Below are 15,031 nucleotides of genomic sequence, written 5' to 3' on the forward strand. Positions count from 1 at the left end.
TACGGACATTGCTTCACTTAATGGCTGCTGGGACAACAGCACTACTGCGCCTAGAAACAATGTATTAGGCGCGTTATAAATGTGATCTATTATTATTATTATTATTAAAAGGATTTCAAACCAAATTTACGCATGCATATGGCCAGGGGTGGCGGAGCGTCTTTCAAAGTGGAAGGGGGCATCAAAAAGGGCACTTTCTGGAACAAAGGGGCACCTTCAACGAAAAACCTGAAGGCGAAAATATACAATTTTTAAACATTGGTATATACCCCTACCTTGTGATTACATTATCAGGAATGATTTCAATGTTTATTTCTCTCTTTACAAGATACTGCTTAAGCATCTTTACATGTACTTTGCACTTGGGTGAGATAGTCGGAATTTTTTTTGCGAGCGAGCAAAAATTTAAAGATCTGTGTGAGGTTACAGTATGAAGAGGAAAAAAACAATCCTGATGGGGCTTTAAACACAATCTAATAATGAAAGACTGAAAAGATCTTTATTGATAAACAAAGTTATCAACTTTAAATGCAAGCGAGCGTAGCGAGCAAGATTTGGGTTAGATTTAAGGAAAATATGCTCTTTAATACTTGCTTCAAATTAGGAACATATTTCATGGTGAAAGGAAAAGGGGGCACTTATCCAAAGGGAAAAGGACACTTATTAGAAAAGAAAAAGGGCACAAGTCAAAGTAAAAAGGGAAATTACCAGAGGTAGAAATGGGCCACTTATCCCACCTAATGAAGGGCACTCACCAGAGATGAAAAAAAAAACTTATGCACTTATTACAAGGGGAAAAGGGCAAACATCAGAAGAAAAATGGCACTAATTAGAAGGGATAAGGACACGTGTAAAAAAGGGGCACTTGTCAAATATGAAAAGGGGCATTCACTACAGAGTTAAAGGGGGACCTCTCAAATTTGAATAAGTGCAGTCATCCGAGATGAAAAGGGGCATTTACAAGAATTAAAAAGAGGGCATACAAAGGAAAAGAGGCAATTATAAGAGGTGAAGGCCACTTATTAGAGAAGGTGAGGGGCACTTCTTGCACCTGAAAACAAAAAACCTGGTGCCAAGTCAGCCGGGGTAGAAAATTTATGAAGAGGGTATCATTAGAAAGAAGACAACTTACGCTATTCCCTGAAATAGGTTTCAATGTCATATTTATTATGCCTTTTAATTATAAGCTGCTAAGGTTGGGTATACTTTATTATGAACTGTATTTATATATAGTTTTGTTTTATTTGTCCATGATGTGCATGGTCTAATTCACCACCTATAATTGCATAGTAAAGAATCCTCTCTGCCAGACATGAAATAAAATGTAATTAGTTTAATATGGGTTACAACCTGTCCAAGCTCGTTACTAACAAGTGCACTGCCAAAACAGCCAGAATTTAAAATCTTAAAAATGTCAACGATCTTTGTTTCTTTTAAACGCATTCAGATAATGAGAGCCCGGTATTCTCTGGTTGTGAGTCTCAGCCTGTGGTTTATCGGTTTTCCATCGCGGCCAATGAGAGTGCATCAGTCTTCAACTGGACCATCCCCGTCGCTACTGATAATGATGGTATAGCTCTTAAAACCACTGAGCCAGATTATCCCAAACCAGGCGTTGATGAACTAGAAGCTAACTACTACAGTTTCTCATATTTAGTTACTGATGAGAGCGGCAATGTTGGAACATGCAGTGTTCTCCTTATTGTGTCAGGTAGGTTTACTACAATGAAGTGATTACCATGTCCATAGTTACATAGCTATATGTACCGCTTGCTCCAATTACACATCATTTGGCAAGTTTGAAATTCCTAAGAAGCTTTTTTCGTTTGTTTGTTGTTTTTGGATATTTCCCTTCCGGAAAATTTTGCCCGACAAGCCTACGCGCATATTGCAAACTTACTATTTAAAAAAGAAAGCAGAATGTTTGTTTAACTCATCTATTTTGGGGATGTTGATTATACTTAATATTTTCATATCATTTCAGAGATCCGTTGTGAACCTCTACCTTTCCAAGTAGGTCTACATGCCTCTTGCAGCCATGGATCTCGTAGAGGTTCTTTCTGCCATTTTTCCTGCTCTGCTGGATACTACCTGGTGGGTAATGACCAAGCCATGTGTGAAAGAACCAATTCATTTTCCAAGCTAGGGGAATGGTCTAATCCGATTGCCCAGTGCGAAGGTAAATTCATGGTTTCAATTGCTTTTTACACAACCTTTTAAAATGTGCAAACATTCCAATGACGTCTCATATAATCCGAATATGATGAAGGGAATAGGCATATTGCCCCCCCCCCCACGGGCGCGCATTTTTTCTTCCCGAAACAGGTTTACCTATGAGCGTAAAATCCTGCCTCCTGATAGGTTCAGAGGTATACGCATCATCAATATTCATGAGCTGAAGTCGCAGCACTGTGGCTGTGAGCTGTGGTGTGAGGGGATTTTTATTGGGGGAAGGTGGGGCCTTCATTCTATCCTATAAGACTATTTTGTGTCTCATATAAGTTCTATAGAACAATTTTCATAGAACATTATGCCTATAACTTGATTAACTCACTTGAAATCTAACTTGGTACTATTTACTTGACAGAAATTGTTTATATGTCAGTGAAGTATTTGTGTGCTCACAATCAAATTTGGGAAATATTAAAGGAGAATGAAACCCTGGGGAAAAATCAATTTTAATGAAAAGAGAGGATAGAGATAAGGAATTGAAAAAAGTTCTGTTAAAATCGGTTACAAAATGAGAAATTGCAGAGAGTTGTAGACGCCATAATTGCTCATGTAAAAGTTTCAACTTTGAACCAATCACTGCGCATGCATGCAGTGTACTTACGTACGTACACAGCTAGCTAGCATATAGCTGCATGCTATGAGCAGCTAGCATGCGTAATACTACTAGTATCTTTGCAGCTCAGTCATGAATATTCATGATGCGTATATACCTCCGAACCAATCAGGAGGCAGGATTTTACGCTCATAGGTAAACCTGTTTGGGAAGAAAAAAATTCGCCCCGGCACCCCCCCGAGTTTTTTTCTTCAAAACTTTCTGCCATCGTGTTTACGGAAACGCAGGGCTTTAACAAATGACTCTCAAAGTGCTAAATGAACACCTTCGGCATATTCAGTACCTTTTCTGGCAGAATGTTGTGCAAAATATACCAGTGCGAAAATGATTGGTATTCTACATGAATCGATGTTACAATAAAAGGGGTAACTCAGTGACCTATAATTTTCCTGTAGTTTGAACATGTGCAAATCTGAGAGGTTGTTATTAAAAAGTTGAAATCTATTGTAAGATTATGAAGGCAATATTTCCACATGAACAGTTGGGACCATTTTGAACAACAGTTTATTTTTTTATTTTCCACATTTCTATGATACAAAGCAGGCGCATACGCAGGGGGGGGGGGGGTTGGGGGGTTAAACCCCCCTCCCCCCTTTGGTATTTTTTATGTGTGTATTTTGGAGGAAAAATCCCCCCTTTGGTAATTTTTTTTTTTTTTTATTAAAAAAAAAAAAAAAAATTATACCAATAGCTGACCTAAAAAAGGTGACCTTACCCCCCCCCCCCCCCCCAACGGAGTAAAATGTCAATTTTCTAATTTCGAAACCAAAAAAAAAGAAAAGTGTCCTCTTCCAGTTTTGTGTAAGAAGGAAATCCTTTTGAAAACATCGTACACATTGTTTCATTTGTAACTTCTGAATATCATTTATCAACAGTTTAAATCCTTCCTTTATATACCAAGTACATTGCATATTTTTCGGTAGTATAGGTCCATGATTATAGCATATATTGCATATTGATGTTAAAGAGTATCGAATATGTGGCTACAAACCGATATATATACTGTGATAAACATGAGGGCGAAATGTAAGTGTTTAGACTTTACGGCTCATTACATACATGTGCATTCTAAAATCCACTTCCTTACATGGAATTTTGCAGAGGTACACTGTGATCCAGCCCCTGCACTTGAGAATGGGCATTTCTCCACTGGATTCTGCGTAACCAAACATTTATCTGTTTGTGTCTACGAGTGTTCTGAGGGATACATGATCAGAAATAGTGTACTCTATTGCACTGTTCAACCTGGGACTAACATGGCTACATGGGTCGGCACTGAACCGTTCTGCGAAGGTAAACAGTCTTGATGATTTTACCTTATATAACTAAAACCTAGGTCACATTTGCTCTACGGCTAGGATACGGCGGCTGTACCCCCCAGACATCGAGAGATACTTGCGGCGGCCGCAGAAGATCTGCGGTGGCCTCAAGGTCAACCTAGGGCGGATCCCTATCTTTACAAGCCGAAAGGGTTGCCGTTGGATTATAACGCGGAGTTATAACGGTTTTCATTTCTAGTTTTGCCGTAGCGATTAGACATGACGTAGCCTAGCCCAAATTTTCTGTCTCTGATATCGACGGTTGTTCCGCTGAGATTACATCTGGCTCCTCTGACCGCCTCTAGTCCTATGGGGACTGTGTGGAAAAAATGGTTCGGTGAGGCGGGACCGCAATGGATGAAATATGCAACAAGATTTTCACTCTTTACATCCTCATAAATGCACTTTGGCTGCAATATTACAATAATAATATATTAAAAAATAAAAAATAACACAGAATTATCTACTTTGACTTAAGATATATAGCTTGCTCATTTAGATCCTAAATTAATGATTAATCCGAGAAAGTTTCGTAGTCAACATGATTCATTGTCATCCGTCTTGGTTTTAGTTGATGAATATTTTTTCTTTTCAAACGTCCAATAGCTACGTACGAGCCAGCCCGGCTTGACCCAGTGATATACGAATATTCATAAATCCAATATTAAACGAGTGCTCTGATTGGCCATTGGCTATGTTTTGGTATGCTGACCCGGAAATATTTCGGCCGGTCATGTCATAGATTACTAGTTCGAATGCATGAACTTAACGTTTCACGGTTCTGAGATAAAAATGGATAACTCATACAGGTAAGTCCGTAAATTTCTCATTTAGAAATAGGTAATCAAAATTTGATTACTGCACATAGGAGTATACAAATATACAAGGCATTTGTCTATCTGCTTTATAGATCAGAAAATTAGATCTAAATAAAGAAAATCGGCGGAGAAAATTTCGGGAACCAAAATAGTTTCCGCTCCGGCTCTAGATTATCCGCACGGTGCGATTTGTCTGGGATACCGTCTGTGTCAGTTTTATAAAAAGAATGACCCATACCAGATGGTTATTTATCAAGCAGTAGCATCAATCTAGCCGCACGGTCGCCGTATGGTCCCCCTTCGGCCGCCTTGCGGGCACCTGGCGGCTACCTTGCGTCTGCCATAGTATTTTTCAAAAAGCTACGGCCGCCGCAGGGACGCCCCATGGACCTACTCAGGCGACCGTGCGTCATCACCTTAAAGGCCATACGGCAGTCGCAGATTCTGTGTCTCCACAAATTCAAAATACGCCGAGCGGCTACCCTAAAATAATGTGACGCTACCGTGGAAATGCGGCGGTCCTATAATTGATATTGGCCGTATATATTTTAGACCGTACGGCCGCGGCTGCAAATGTGACCTAGGCATAAGGCTCGTTCAGATATGACGCGGCAGACCACAGCGTCCTTTTTTTGCTGCTATTTATACAGCGTTATGTCTGAACAAGCCTTAACATATGCTGCTAGGTCAAGACATACCTCAGTCCTCTCCTCTTTATGACATATACTGTTGGTCATTCCGGTGGAATAATTATTTTTACCCCAATTTATTTACAAAGAAAATGCAATGAATTATCAGTAATTCATAGCATTTTGCCCCGATCCCCGACAGAAAAAAATCCTCTGTGTGGCCATGCCTTGAACCATATATACATGGCCCTACAGAGGAATAATTCCTGTTGGGGACCGGGGGAAAATGCAATGAATTATTGATAATTGATTGCATTTTCTTTGGCCCGTACCCTCTCTCCCGCTGCGTACAGTCATGATTCAGGGGCTAAGCAATGGCCTCGTTACTGTGAGGCCCAAGGATCAAAACTGTGTTGATAAGCTATATTAGCGCGCTTTTGTGAGGCATAAAGCCTCATTACTGTCAGTTATAGCTTAAGGACGTAGGTCCCCTAGTTAATTAGCATAGTAGCACACACATGCTTAAGCAGTCAGGCAAAACAAACACTTGCAAATTATTATTCAATAAAATCTGAGAATGTATACTATTATCTAGATCTATTAGGAATAAATCATTGTCAAAATCATTCCATAAATTGGGGTAAAATAATTATTCCACCCTTATGAACAACAGTGTATATGCATATACAGGGCTCAAATAAAAATGTTGTCCATGGGGGCTCTTTTAGTACTGAAGGGGGCTCTATTTTTAATACAAATTTCCATTGAATTGGTGGTACCCATGATACTCCTAAATTCTTTGATTTTCATCATTATCAGCATTATTTCCCTTTTATAACTTTACAAGTTATAACATGCAGCTAATGGTCAGATCTCCTCCCTCTGCGCGAAATTTCTGGTCCAGGCCCATACAGTCGCCTCGCCAACTGGTTTCCTTTTACTAAATTTAGATTCCGGTTGATTTACTGGTCGAGGTTCATTATTTGCTGGTCTTTTGGAATCACCAGATTTCAGAGGATTCAAGATTTTCACAACGAAAAAGTTCTCCACGTTTCGGTCCTTGCGCGATGACAGCCGCAGTGCACTGTGGGCTTCCGCTGTTTGTATCTGTAATACTCATAGAGATGTGGAGATGGGAGATACAGCGCAATCTTGCGGCGAAAAAGCGTCCATTTATTTTATATGGCAGCCTCTAGATGGTAACCTAATTTCCATAATTCCATTTCATTGGTTTAAGGTTTGAAAGTTGAAGTTCAATATTGTGTGAAAGTTATAACAGAAAAGAACATTTTTATTTCATAATTCCACGGGGGCGATATTCAATTTTGCAGTCGCCCCCGTGAGCAATCTGACTGAGACGATTATGAAGCTCACAGGGGCGAATTGCCCACCGCCCCATGTATTTTGAGCCATGTATATAGTACAAAAAGAGGGGGATATCAAAACCAACAAATCATATCTATTAGATAATGAATATTCTCTTCATCAAAGGATCAAGTGTATCCCTATTGAAATCAGCATCACATTAAGAATAATAACCCAAATCAAATCAAAAGGTCTTAGGTTCTGAAGTATCTTATTAAAATAGAGAAACATCGAGTCTGGAACATCGAGTTTAACACTTTCTGATAAATACTAAATAAGAAATACTGTACACACACAACAAAACAAAAAAATCATATTCTTGTATTAATTCATACACTGTCGCTCAAAGAGTTGTAATATTTTTGTTTTACCCCAATGTATGGAATTATTTTTAAAATAATTTAAAAATAATAGATCTAGATAATAGTATACATTCTCAGATTTTAATGAATAATAATTTGCCAATGTGTGTTTTGCGTGATTGCTAAAGCATGTGTATGCTACTATGCTTATCAACTACGGGACCTACGCCCTAAGTCATAAATGACAGTAATGAGTATTAATGCCCCACAAAAGGGCACTAATATAGCACATCTACACGGTTTTGATCCTGGGGCCTCACAGTTACGATGCCATTGCTTTGTCACAATAATACAATCAATTTTTGTTGAATTCCTCAGGTAATCAATTAATTATATATAGATCCTAAACCCTGTTGCATATGCAATAGATGTGGCGAAATCGCACATCGAAAAACGAAGCTTCACTAAATTCACGTATCTGATTCCTTCTTCTAGTACAAACTTGTTACAGGCCACCGCTGTATGGGATCTTGGGGGTGAGCAATGGGACACTATGTGCATCAACTCCTAATGTGCCTGCCAGTGAAACGTGTTCCTTTGGCTGCGCTGAAGGATACACCCTCAAGGGTGCTGAAGTCACTGAATGTGGCCTTGATGGATCATGGCTCCAACCCATTCCAGAATGTGAAGGTATGCCATTCCCTACATTCTCCATAATAATCATTTTGCTCCCTGGCACCGTAGGCTACTATAAAGTACAGCTATGTCTCACGTTCCTAGACCATTTTTCTCACGCCTACATTTTCTGGAACGCCCGTTATCATGTCGGAGTTGAGAATTCTCGCACGTTTATATATAAGAGCGAGAATTCTCAACTTTGACATGACAACGGGTGTTCCAGAATATGTAGGCGTGAAGAAAATGGTCTAGGAACGTGAGACATAGCTGTACTTTACAATTTTATTACGAGCTTTCGGCTTGTTAGGCCTTCTTCAGGTTCTGAAGTGTTCATGATGCTTGACTATGATTGAGTGATATTAAGTTTGTATGCCATGTATATTTCTTCATACTATGTATTTGTCATGGGCTTAAATCTGCAATTGATACCTATTGTTCAGGGGGGATGATCTATTCATTCATCTCCCCTGAACAATAGGTATTACGTAAGGATTGACGCCCATGGTATTTGTTTCTGTATGTGTTTGCACTTCAGAACCTGACAAAGGCCTCACAAGCCGAAAGCTCGTAATAAAATTGTAAAGTACAGCTACGTCTCACGTTCTTAGACCATTTTCTTCACGCCTATATATATATATATATATGACTGATTTGTTTCCCTGCTTGTATTCAGAGACTCTGTAACATATTGAGGTCACTGAGATGTAGGAGACAGCAGTTAACAACACATTCCTTCCGTATTCATGCAATCAGAGCATGTAAGCAAATATCACACATTTTTTTTATCCAATCAGGCCTGATAAAAACCTGATTTAAAACGGTTTCCAGATTTTATTTTAATTTCCCCGATTTTTTCCCGATTTTTTTTTTCTTCCCGATTTAAAAAAAAAATTTTTTTACCAGATTTTTTTTTTTCTTCCCGATTTTATCCTGGTTTCCGGATTTCCCCCTTATTTTCTCTATTCTTCCCTATTCTGCCCTTTTTTTTCCCCAATTTTCCCAATTTTCCCAATTTTCTTACTCGAAAGGGGGGGAAGGTTGTTAGATGCCGTTTTCCCCGCGAATCCTCTTCTTTTTTTTTTTTTACTCAGGGGGGGGGGGGGGGGGGGGGCATGGTTGAGGGGAAAACAAAAAACCTATTTTTTTTTTAGTGCTCACTATCACCCCTGTCCAATGTTTCTGTTTTTTCTTTCAAATTAAGTTTCGTTAAAAAATGAGTAAAATTAATATTTAGTGGAAGTAATTATTACAGTGCGGAAGTAAATGTAGCCCACACCATGACCCAACTAAAGATGTATATGATGTTTGATTGAAACGACCTTTTGGGATCGTTCTTTTTGTACTGTATTTAAATAAGAAATCATTACCTACCTCGTTTGTCTATTTTTAATATTGTGGAAATAAGTTTCATGAAAAATAAGAAAGGTTATGTTGGAAAATGGTATGAGAGTCATTCACAATAATTTACACTGTAATTATTTGCCAATATAATTAATTTGTTTGCCAATATAATTAATTTTTTCTCAAGTATATCAGATTTATTCTGGTATACTTCAATTCAATTTAAAGGCTCAATATATTATGTGTATATACTGTATAGTAGCAAAAAAATCCATAACCAAACTAAAATCAATATTGTGTATGACTATTATTTTGTCATTAGCAAAATGTATCCATGTTTTGTATCACATTTCTGTTCTTTGTAAACTGTGTCTAAGCCCTTGTTTTACATGCGAGCGAATCAAATATCTATGTTTCTAATACATTGGACAAATAATTTTTTTAAATTGAATATCACTTTTTAATGTAATTTGCAGTCTACAGAACTGACCCATCGCCTCAAAAAAGGTTAATACTGCTATAAATAGTATTATCATTATTGTTATTATTATTGTTTTTATTATTATTATTATCATTGTTGTTTTAATTATAATATCATCATGACTTTTTGTAAATTCTTCATGGGCAAATATAGGATATTATACTAGTCACAAAATGCATTTGTTTGGGGAAAAAAACGTTTAAAAAAACGTTAAATTTACCTTTTTTTTGAGATGGGCTTCCTCTCCTGGCGCTCTCAAGGGAGGGGGGGGGGGGGGTGTGATTTTTCAAATTTTCAAGACCCCCCAAAATAATTAGTGCTCACTACCCCCCCCCCCCCCCACTGAGAAAATTATCGGCCGGCTTTTCCACTGCAAAATATTTTCTCACGAATTGGGCGCCCTCCCCTGCCGTCGGCTGGGTCCGCCCCTGATTACTTGTATATTTTACTATTTATAGGACAAATTAAATACCGGTACATACATTTAATATTTATATCCTTTATCCATCTCTATTTTGATAGTTATCACTTGCTCCTCGATTCCGGAACCTAGGAATGGAGGAATAAATGGATGCCCTCTTCAGAGTAAGGTTAGGTATGGATCTACCTGCACGCTCTTCTGTAACGTTGGTTTTAAGCCAATCAATGAAAGCGATCCCGTTCAACGTGCGTGTGGTAAAGATGAAAATAACAGAGGCTACTGGGAAGGAGGTGGAACAATCGCATGTGCTGGTAAGATTTAGAAATCACACATAATTCGTCAGTCTGGTCTGTATTAGGCTAAATAAACATAATTGTTGGTGTCTCGTTCCCTCTTCATTTCTTTATGCAAGCCCGCCTCAATTCTTTGTTATGTTTTTTAAAATCTGAATAAACTTATGTTCACAACAAAAATGTTATAATTGAACTTGTATTTGAAAATTTGCAATGCAGCCAAAATTCCAAGTTGTGCGGGTCTTTCTTTTTCTCTCTCTTCTGGTTTTGTTTTAATAGTTGTGACTTGCAGTCCACTCTCTGATCCCGAAAATGGGGAAATCATTTCATGTACAAAGGATGCATCAAGCACCAACGTCAGTCATATACAACACTATAACACAATCTGCAAATCATCCTGCAATCTTGGCTACACTCCACAGTACAGCATCTCTCGTAGATGTATGGAAGATGGATCATGGGATGGCATTGATCAGCAGTGTGAAGGTTTGTCCTTAATTATTCTGTTTATGATAGAAAATTCCTAATAATTGCAAACTATATAGGGCAAGTCCAAGCTAATTTGTACCATACATTACCAATCACTGCTAAGATTTAGGGATATCTCATCACCGTACTCCGTTTATATAGCTCTACAAGCTTGGACCAGACCAAAACCAAAATATGAAGTAACCACACATTCATTGTCAATATATGTTTACAATTCACCAATTTATGGTTACGTATTGGATATCTTGGATTTGCACCTGCATCTGCATTTTGTACTGTACTATATATGACATTTCCAGGAAGAAAAGTCATTGAAGAGCAGAACAATGCGATGAAACGGAACATAATCATCGGATAGAGAAAGGTTCTCAACATTGGTGATGGTGATGAGCTCGATCAAACCCTTGTAAATTATCAGGATGGATTTTTAATACTGAGGACATTCCGGTATAACAACAACCCAAAAGATATATGGCCCAGTAGACTGACAGCTAAGTTGACTAACAGACCGGGATACAGACAGCACAGTAAACTGACAGCCAATTAGACCGACAGCCGCATAGATGGACAGCCCATAGGAGACCAACAATTCGGTAGACCAACAGCCCAGGAGATCGACAGCTTTATAGTTAACCAACAGTCCAGTAGATTGACAGCCCAGGAAACCGACAATATCTTTTCAGGGAACAGCCTTGATCAATAGTGTCAGAAAACAACTGAGGCTGACATGTCACTCTTAGCTGACGGTCCCCTTTACCCTTGGACCGGCATCGGTCTGGTGGGTTGTCTACCTCATGGGCTGTGGCTGGTTTTTGTTACTGTCTCTCAGATCATCAAAGCATAACAGGTCTTTATTAAGCAGAGAAAATCCAATTTATCTGGAAGCAGCATGGACCTTTTCTACGGCTATCCACAGCTGCACAAGTTCACTTTTTACAAAACAATTATTCAATTCACGACATATTATCATAAGGTCTTCCTTTCCATTATTAATTTCAATTTTAGACGAAACTATCCCGAGGATTGTGTGTCCATCAGATCGGAATTTGTATGCGGACTTCAATCAACTGGAGGCAACGTTTCAAGCTGATCTATGGGAGCCTGTACAGGTAAAACAATGATTTTGATGATAGACCATTATACGGATAATAACAATATCAATACTAGAAATGCAATCGCGTCACAATGATGTACGTGCAATGACGTCATGTAATACGTGTTAAACGAAAGAGCATCTTTCGGACTAGTTACGCAGAGTATGAAATAGCATTTAATATGGCCCTCTTGACAGATATTAAAAATCCGGCTTCAAGATGCTTTGCACTTGGCCACTTAGAATGTTAGAAAGATCGTTCTGGGGGCCAAAAGCGTGAACCCGATTCGCCCCATAGACACTATGTGTAATGCATGGGTGGAAAACGTACAGGATCTGTATTATGACCGGACTTAATTTTTTTCTTCTTTTCTCTCTCTTTGTTTCACTTTATAATGGGCCGTATTTGGTATCATTGGAAAAAGAATTTAATGGTTATTGTAAACTACTCTCTTTTTTTCTATAATAATGCTAACGAAACACATGATTTTAAATAGATTTATAGGACAAAATGGCGTCTTAAATGACCCCCTTTACCAATTTTAAAAATCAGGCTTCGAAGTTCCCTGCGTATTGCAACTCGGAATGTCACTTCAAATTTTCAAGGAAAAAAGAGAACGTTTAGGGGGCAAAAAGCAGTCTGAAAAAATGATGTCATAGCCGATACGTGTTATAATCGGGCAAAAGCTTGGCGGAATTTGTATAGTGATTCTTTTTCAAATGCGATTTACTCACAATTTTCTGTGTGAACATATACCATACTTGGTATCATTTGAAAGGGCACTTCATAACGATCAGTTTGACACCATTGTCATCTACGTGCAGTGTACGCATTAAACGTGCTATTACGTAATTATGCATAGTAAATTCATCATTTTTGGCGATAGCTTTGCGCTGACGTTATTCAAATTTACCAAACTTGGCAGACAGTTGTCACGTATATATGGATACATGTGTCTGCCAAGTTTCATTGAAGTAGGCATAAGGATTGTAGTGTTAGAGCAGGTTGAATTTATTTCACAATTTTCTTGAAAACTGCATATTTGGAGGGCATTTTTTCGCAAAGTCGGTCAGTGTTAGGGTATATAATTTTGCATTCGGCTGGAAAGGGCATATATTCAAGTATCTAAATCCAAAAAGGGTACGGGTTTGCCAAGACACAATAGAGATACGGTCACGTACAGAAAGAAAGCCAATTCCCAGAACTTTAGAGGGCGCTATCTATGTTTTGCATAGCCATTGGAGTATGACATTTGACATGGCTATGTGCAATTATGGGATAGAGATACTGTGAGATTTATAAACAAAACAGAATTTATGTAAGAAAGTTATGGCAGTTTTAGATTTTTAGGGGTCCATTTTTCAAGAATTTTACAGATTTTAGACGGAGTCGGTTTCAGATTTAAATTTCGAGTACGAAGATGGCTTATATGTCGCAGATGACAGAACATCTCTTAGACTATCTAGAGGAATTTGTTAGAAGTTTTTTTAGGATCTAGGATAGTGGAGATAGGAAGGAAGAAAGAAAGGCCTTAAAGAGAAGGTTGAGTTTTGGGAAGAGGTGAAAAATAATTTGTGAGCGTTATCATTCTTATTATGCTAGTGTGGAAGAACATCAGATAAGACATGTTCTTTGAAAAGCATGGCTCTTCAAATGCCTTCATATTCTAAATATGTCATGTAACATAGTAAAACTCCAGGGTAGGATTTTTACGTCACGTGTTCGTGTAGTCTCATATATGTGTGCAGTGTTCAAACTTTACCAAGACTTGGCCAAATTTCTTATCATTTTGATGATTCCAGAACCTTGCAATACACACAAATTCTTATTTGCTAGATGATCAACCTTTTCTGGTCGATTCCACACCGTTTCTTTCACAGTGCAATCGCATGACCAGAACTCAACTTCTTCTTTAAAATGGACCAGAAACGGACAAAATGGCGCCTGGACGGTTATGCATGAGTGATTTCGAAAATCGAAGAATGTAGTGACCTTGATGAGATGTTAGAAACTATGCCTATGAAATTTCAAAGGAAAAGAGCATGAGGAAAGCACCTAACTAGGAATAACAAACACTACGTGCAAAACGAATGTGATTTCCTGACGATAAGGATAAGGAAAACCAGGAGAATATTAATGGGGCAGAATGTGAACGAAAACGTGGTCAATAATGATAACAATCATAGTTTTAATAGTAAGAAAGCACACTGACGACATTAATTTATGCATGCTTTAAGTTTGGTACGTATTTAAATTCGTCCATTAAACGATACATTAATTTCCCCATATACAGACAGCACAGGAACAAATTTTGTTTAACATTTGTAGTGATGCTTACTTAAACTAAGATAATCGTTGACACGTATCTCATTTTTTTTATTTAGGCAACTGATGCTGGAGATATTTTGACAGCATATCTTTATAGCGTGGATTCGAACATTGTGAATGGTAGCATACCAACAACTCTTCCAGAGGGAGAACATACCATTGATTATCGGGCTACTGATACTGCGGGAAATCAGGATTCATGTTCATTCACTCTAGATGTCAAAGGTTTGTTTTATAACTTTTTTTTTTATAAGAAGCTACCAAAGTTTGGTACACTTATTTAGCACTGTACAGGGATCTATAAGCCCCAGTCACAGTCCTGAATTTAATACCATGCAGCCTGCCGCCTTCGAGCTACCTGAGAAGTAACGGTTTCATGGTCCCTGACTCCTGACTTGGGTTCAATTTTGTATTTATCACCAGTCAATATAATAGAATATCCGTTGTACGGACCTGACGAGACCGCAAAGTAATCTGGAACATTCCATGTTATAATGTCCGGGTATAATGTACAAAGAACTGCTCCGAACTTTTCCCGGAACTACGACAGTCAGCAGTGTGATTGATCACGTAATACTAGTAAGTAATGCTGAAAGGCCTCGATCGGCGGTCGTATTGGATTTATACA

At 38.3% G+C, this 15,031-nt stretch overlaps 1 protein-coding gene across 1 annotated transcript in view; it reads left to right on the forward strand.

Annotated features, from left to right (window-relative positions):
- The window catches only part of LOC582103 (sushi, von Willebrand factor type A, EGF and pentraxin domain-containing protein 1), a gene marked incomplete at its 3' end in the record, with an annotated part of 83,258 nt that overhangs the window by 6,022 nt on the left and 62,205 nt on the right, over positions 1–15,031 (forward strand). The window contains exons 4-11 of the mRNA XM_030989882.1: positions 1,448–1,711; positions 1,985–2,179; positions 3,947–4,138; positions 7,774–7,968; positions 10,301–10,510; positions 10,772–10,978; positions 11,987–12,090; positions 14,460–14,628. Of these exons, the coding sequence (XP_030845742.1) occupies positions 1,448–1,711; positions 1,985–2,179; positions 3,947–4,138; positions 7,774–7,968; positions 10,301–10,510; positions 10,772–10,978; positions 11,987–12,090; positions 14,460–14,628 (1,536 nt within the window). The remainder of the gene's footprint in view (positions 1–1,447; positions 1,712–1,984; positions 2,180–3,946; positions 4,139–7,773; positions 7,969–10,300; positions 10,511–10,771; positions 10,979–11,986; positions 12,091–14,459; positions 14,629–15,031) is intronic.

Source organism: Strongylocentrotus purpuratus, unplaced genomic scaffold, assembly GCF_000002235.5.
Source record: "Strongylocentrotus purpuratus isolate Spur 01 unplaced genomic scaffold, Spur_5.0 spur5_scaffold_19, whole genome shotgun sequence".
Taxonomy (NCBI): Eukaryota; Metazoa; Echinodermata; class Echinoidea; order Camarodonta; family Strongylocentrotidae; genus Strongylocentrotus; species Strongylocentrotus purpuratus.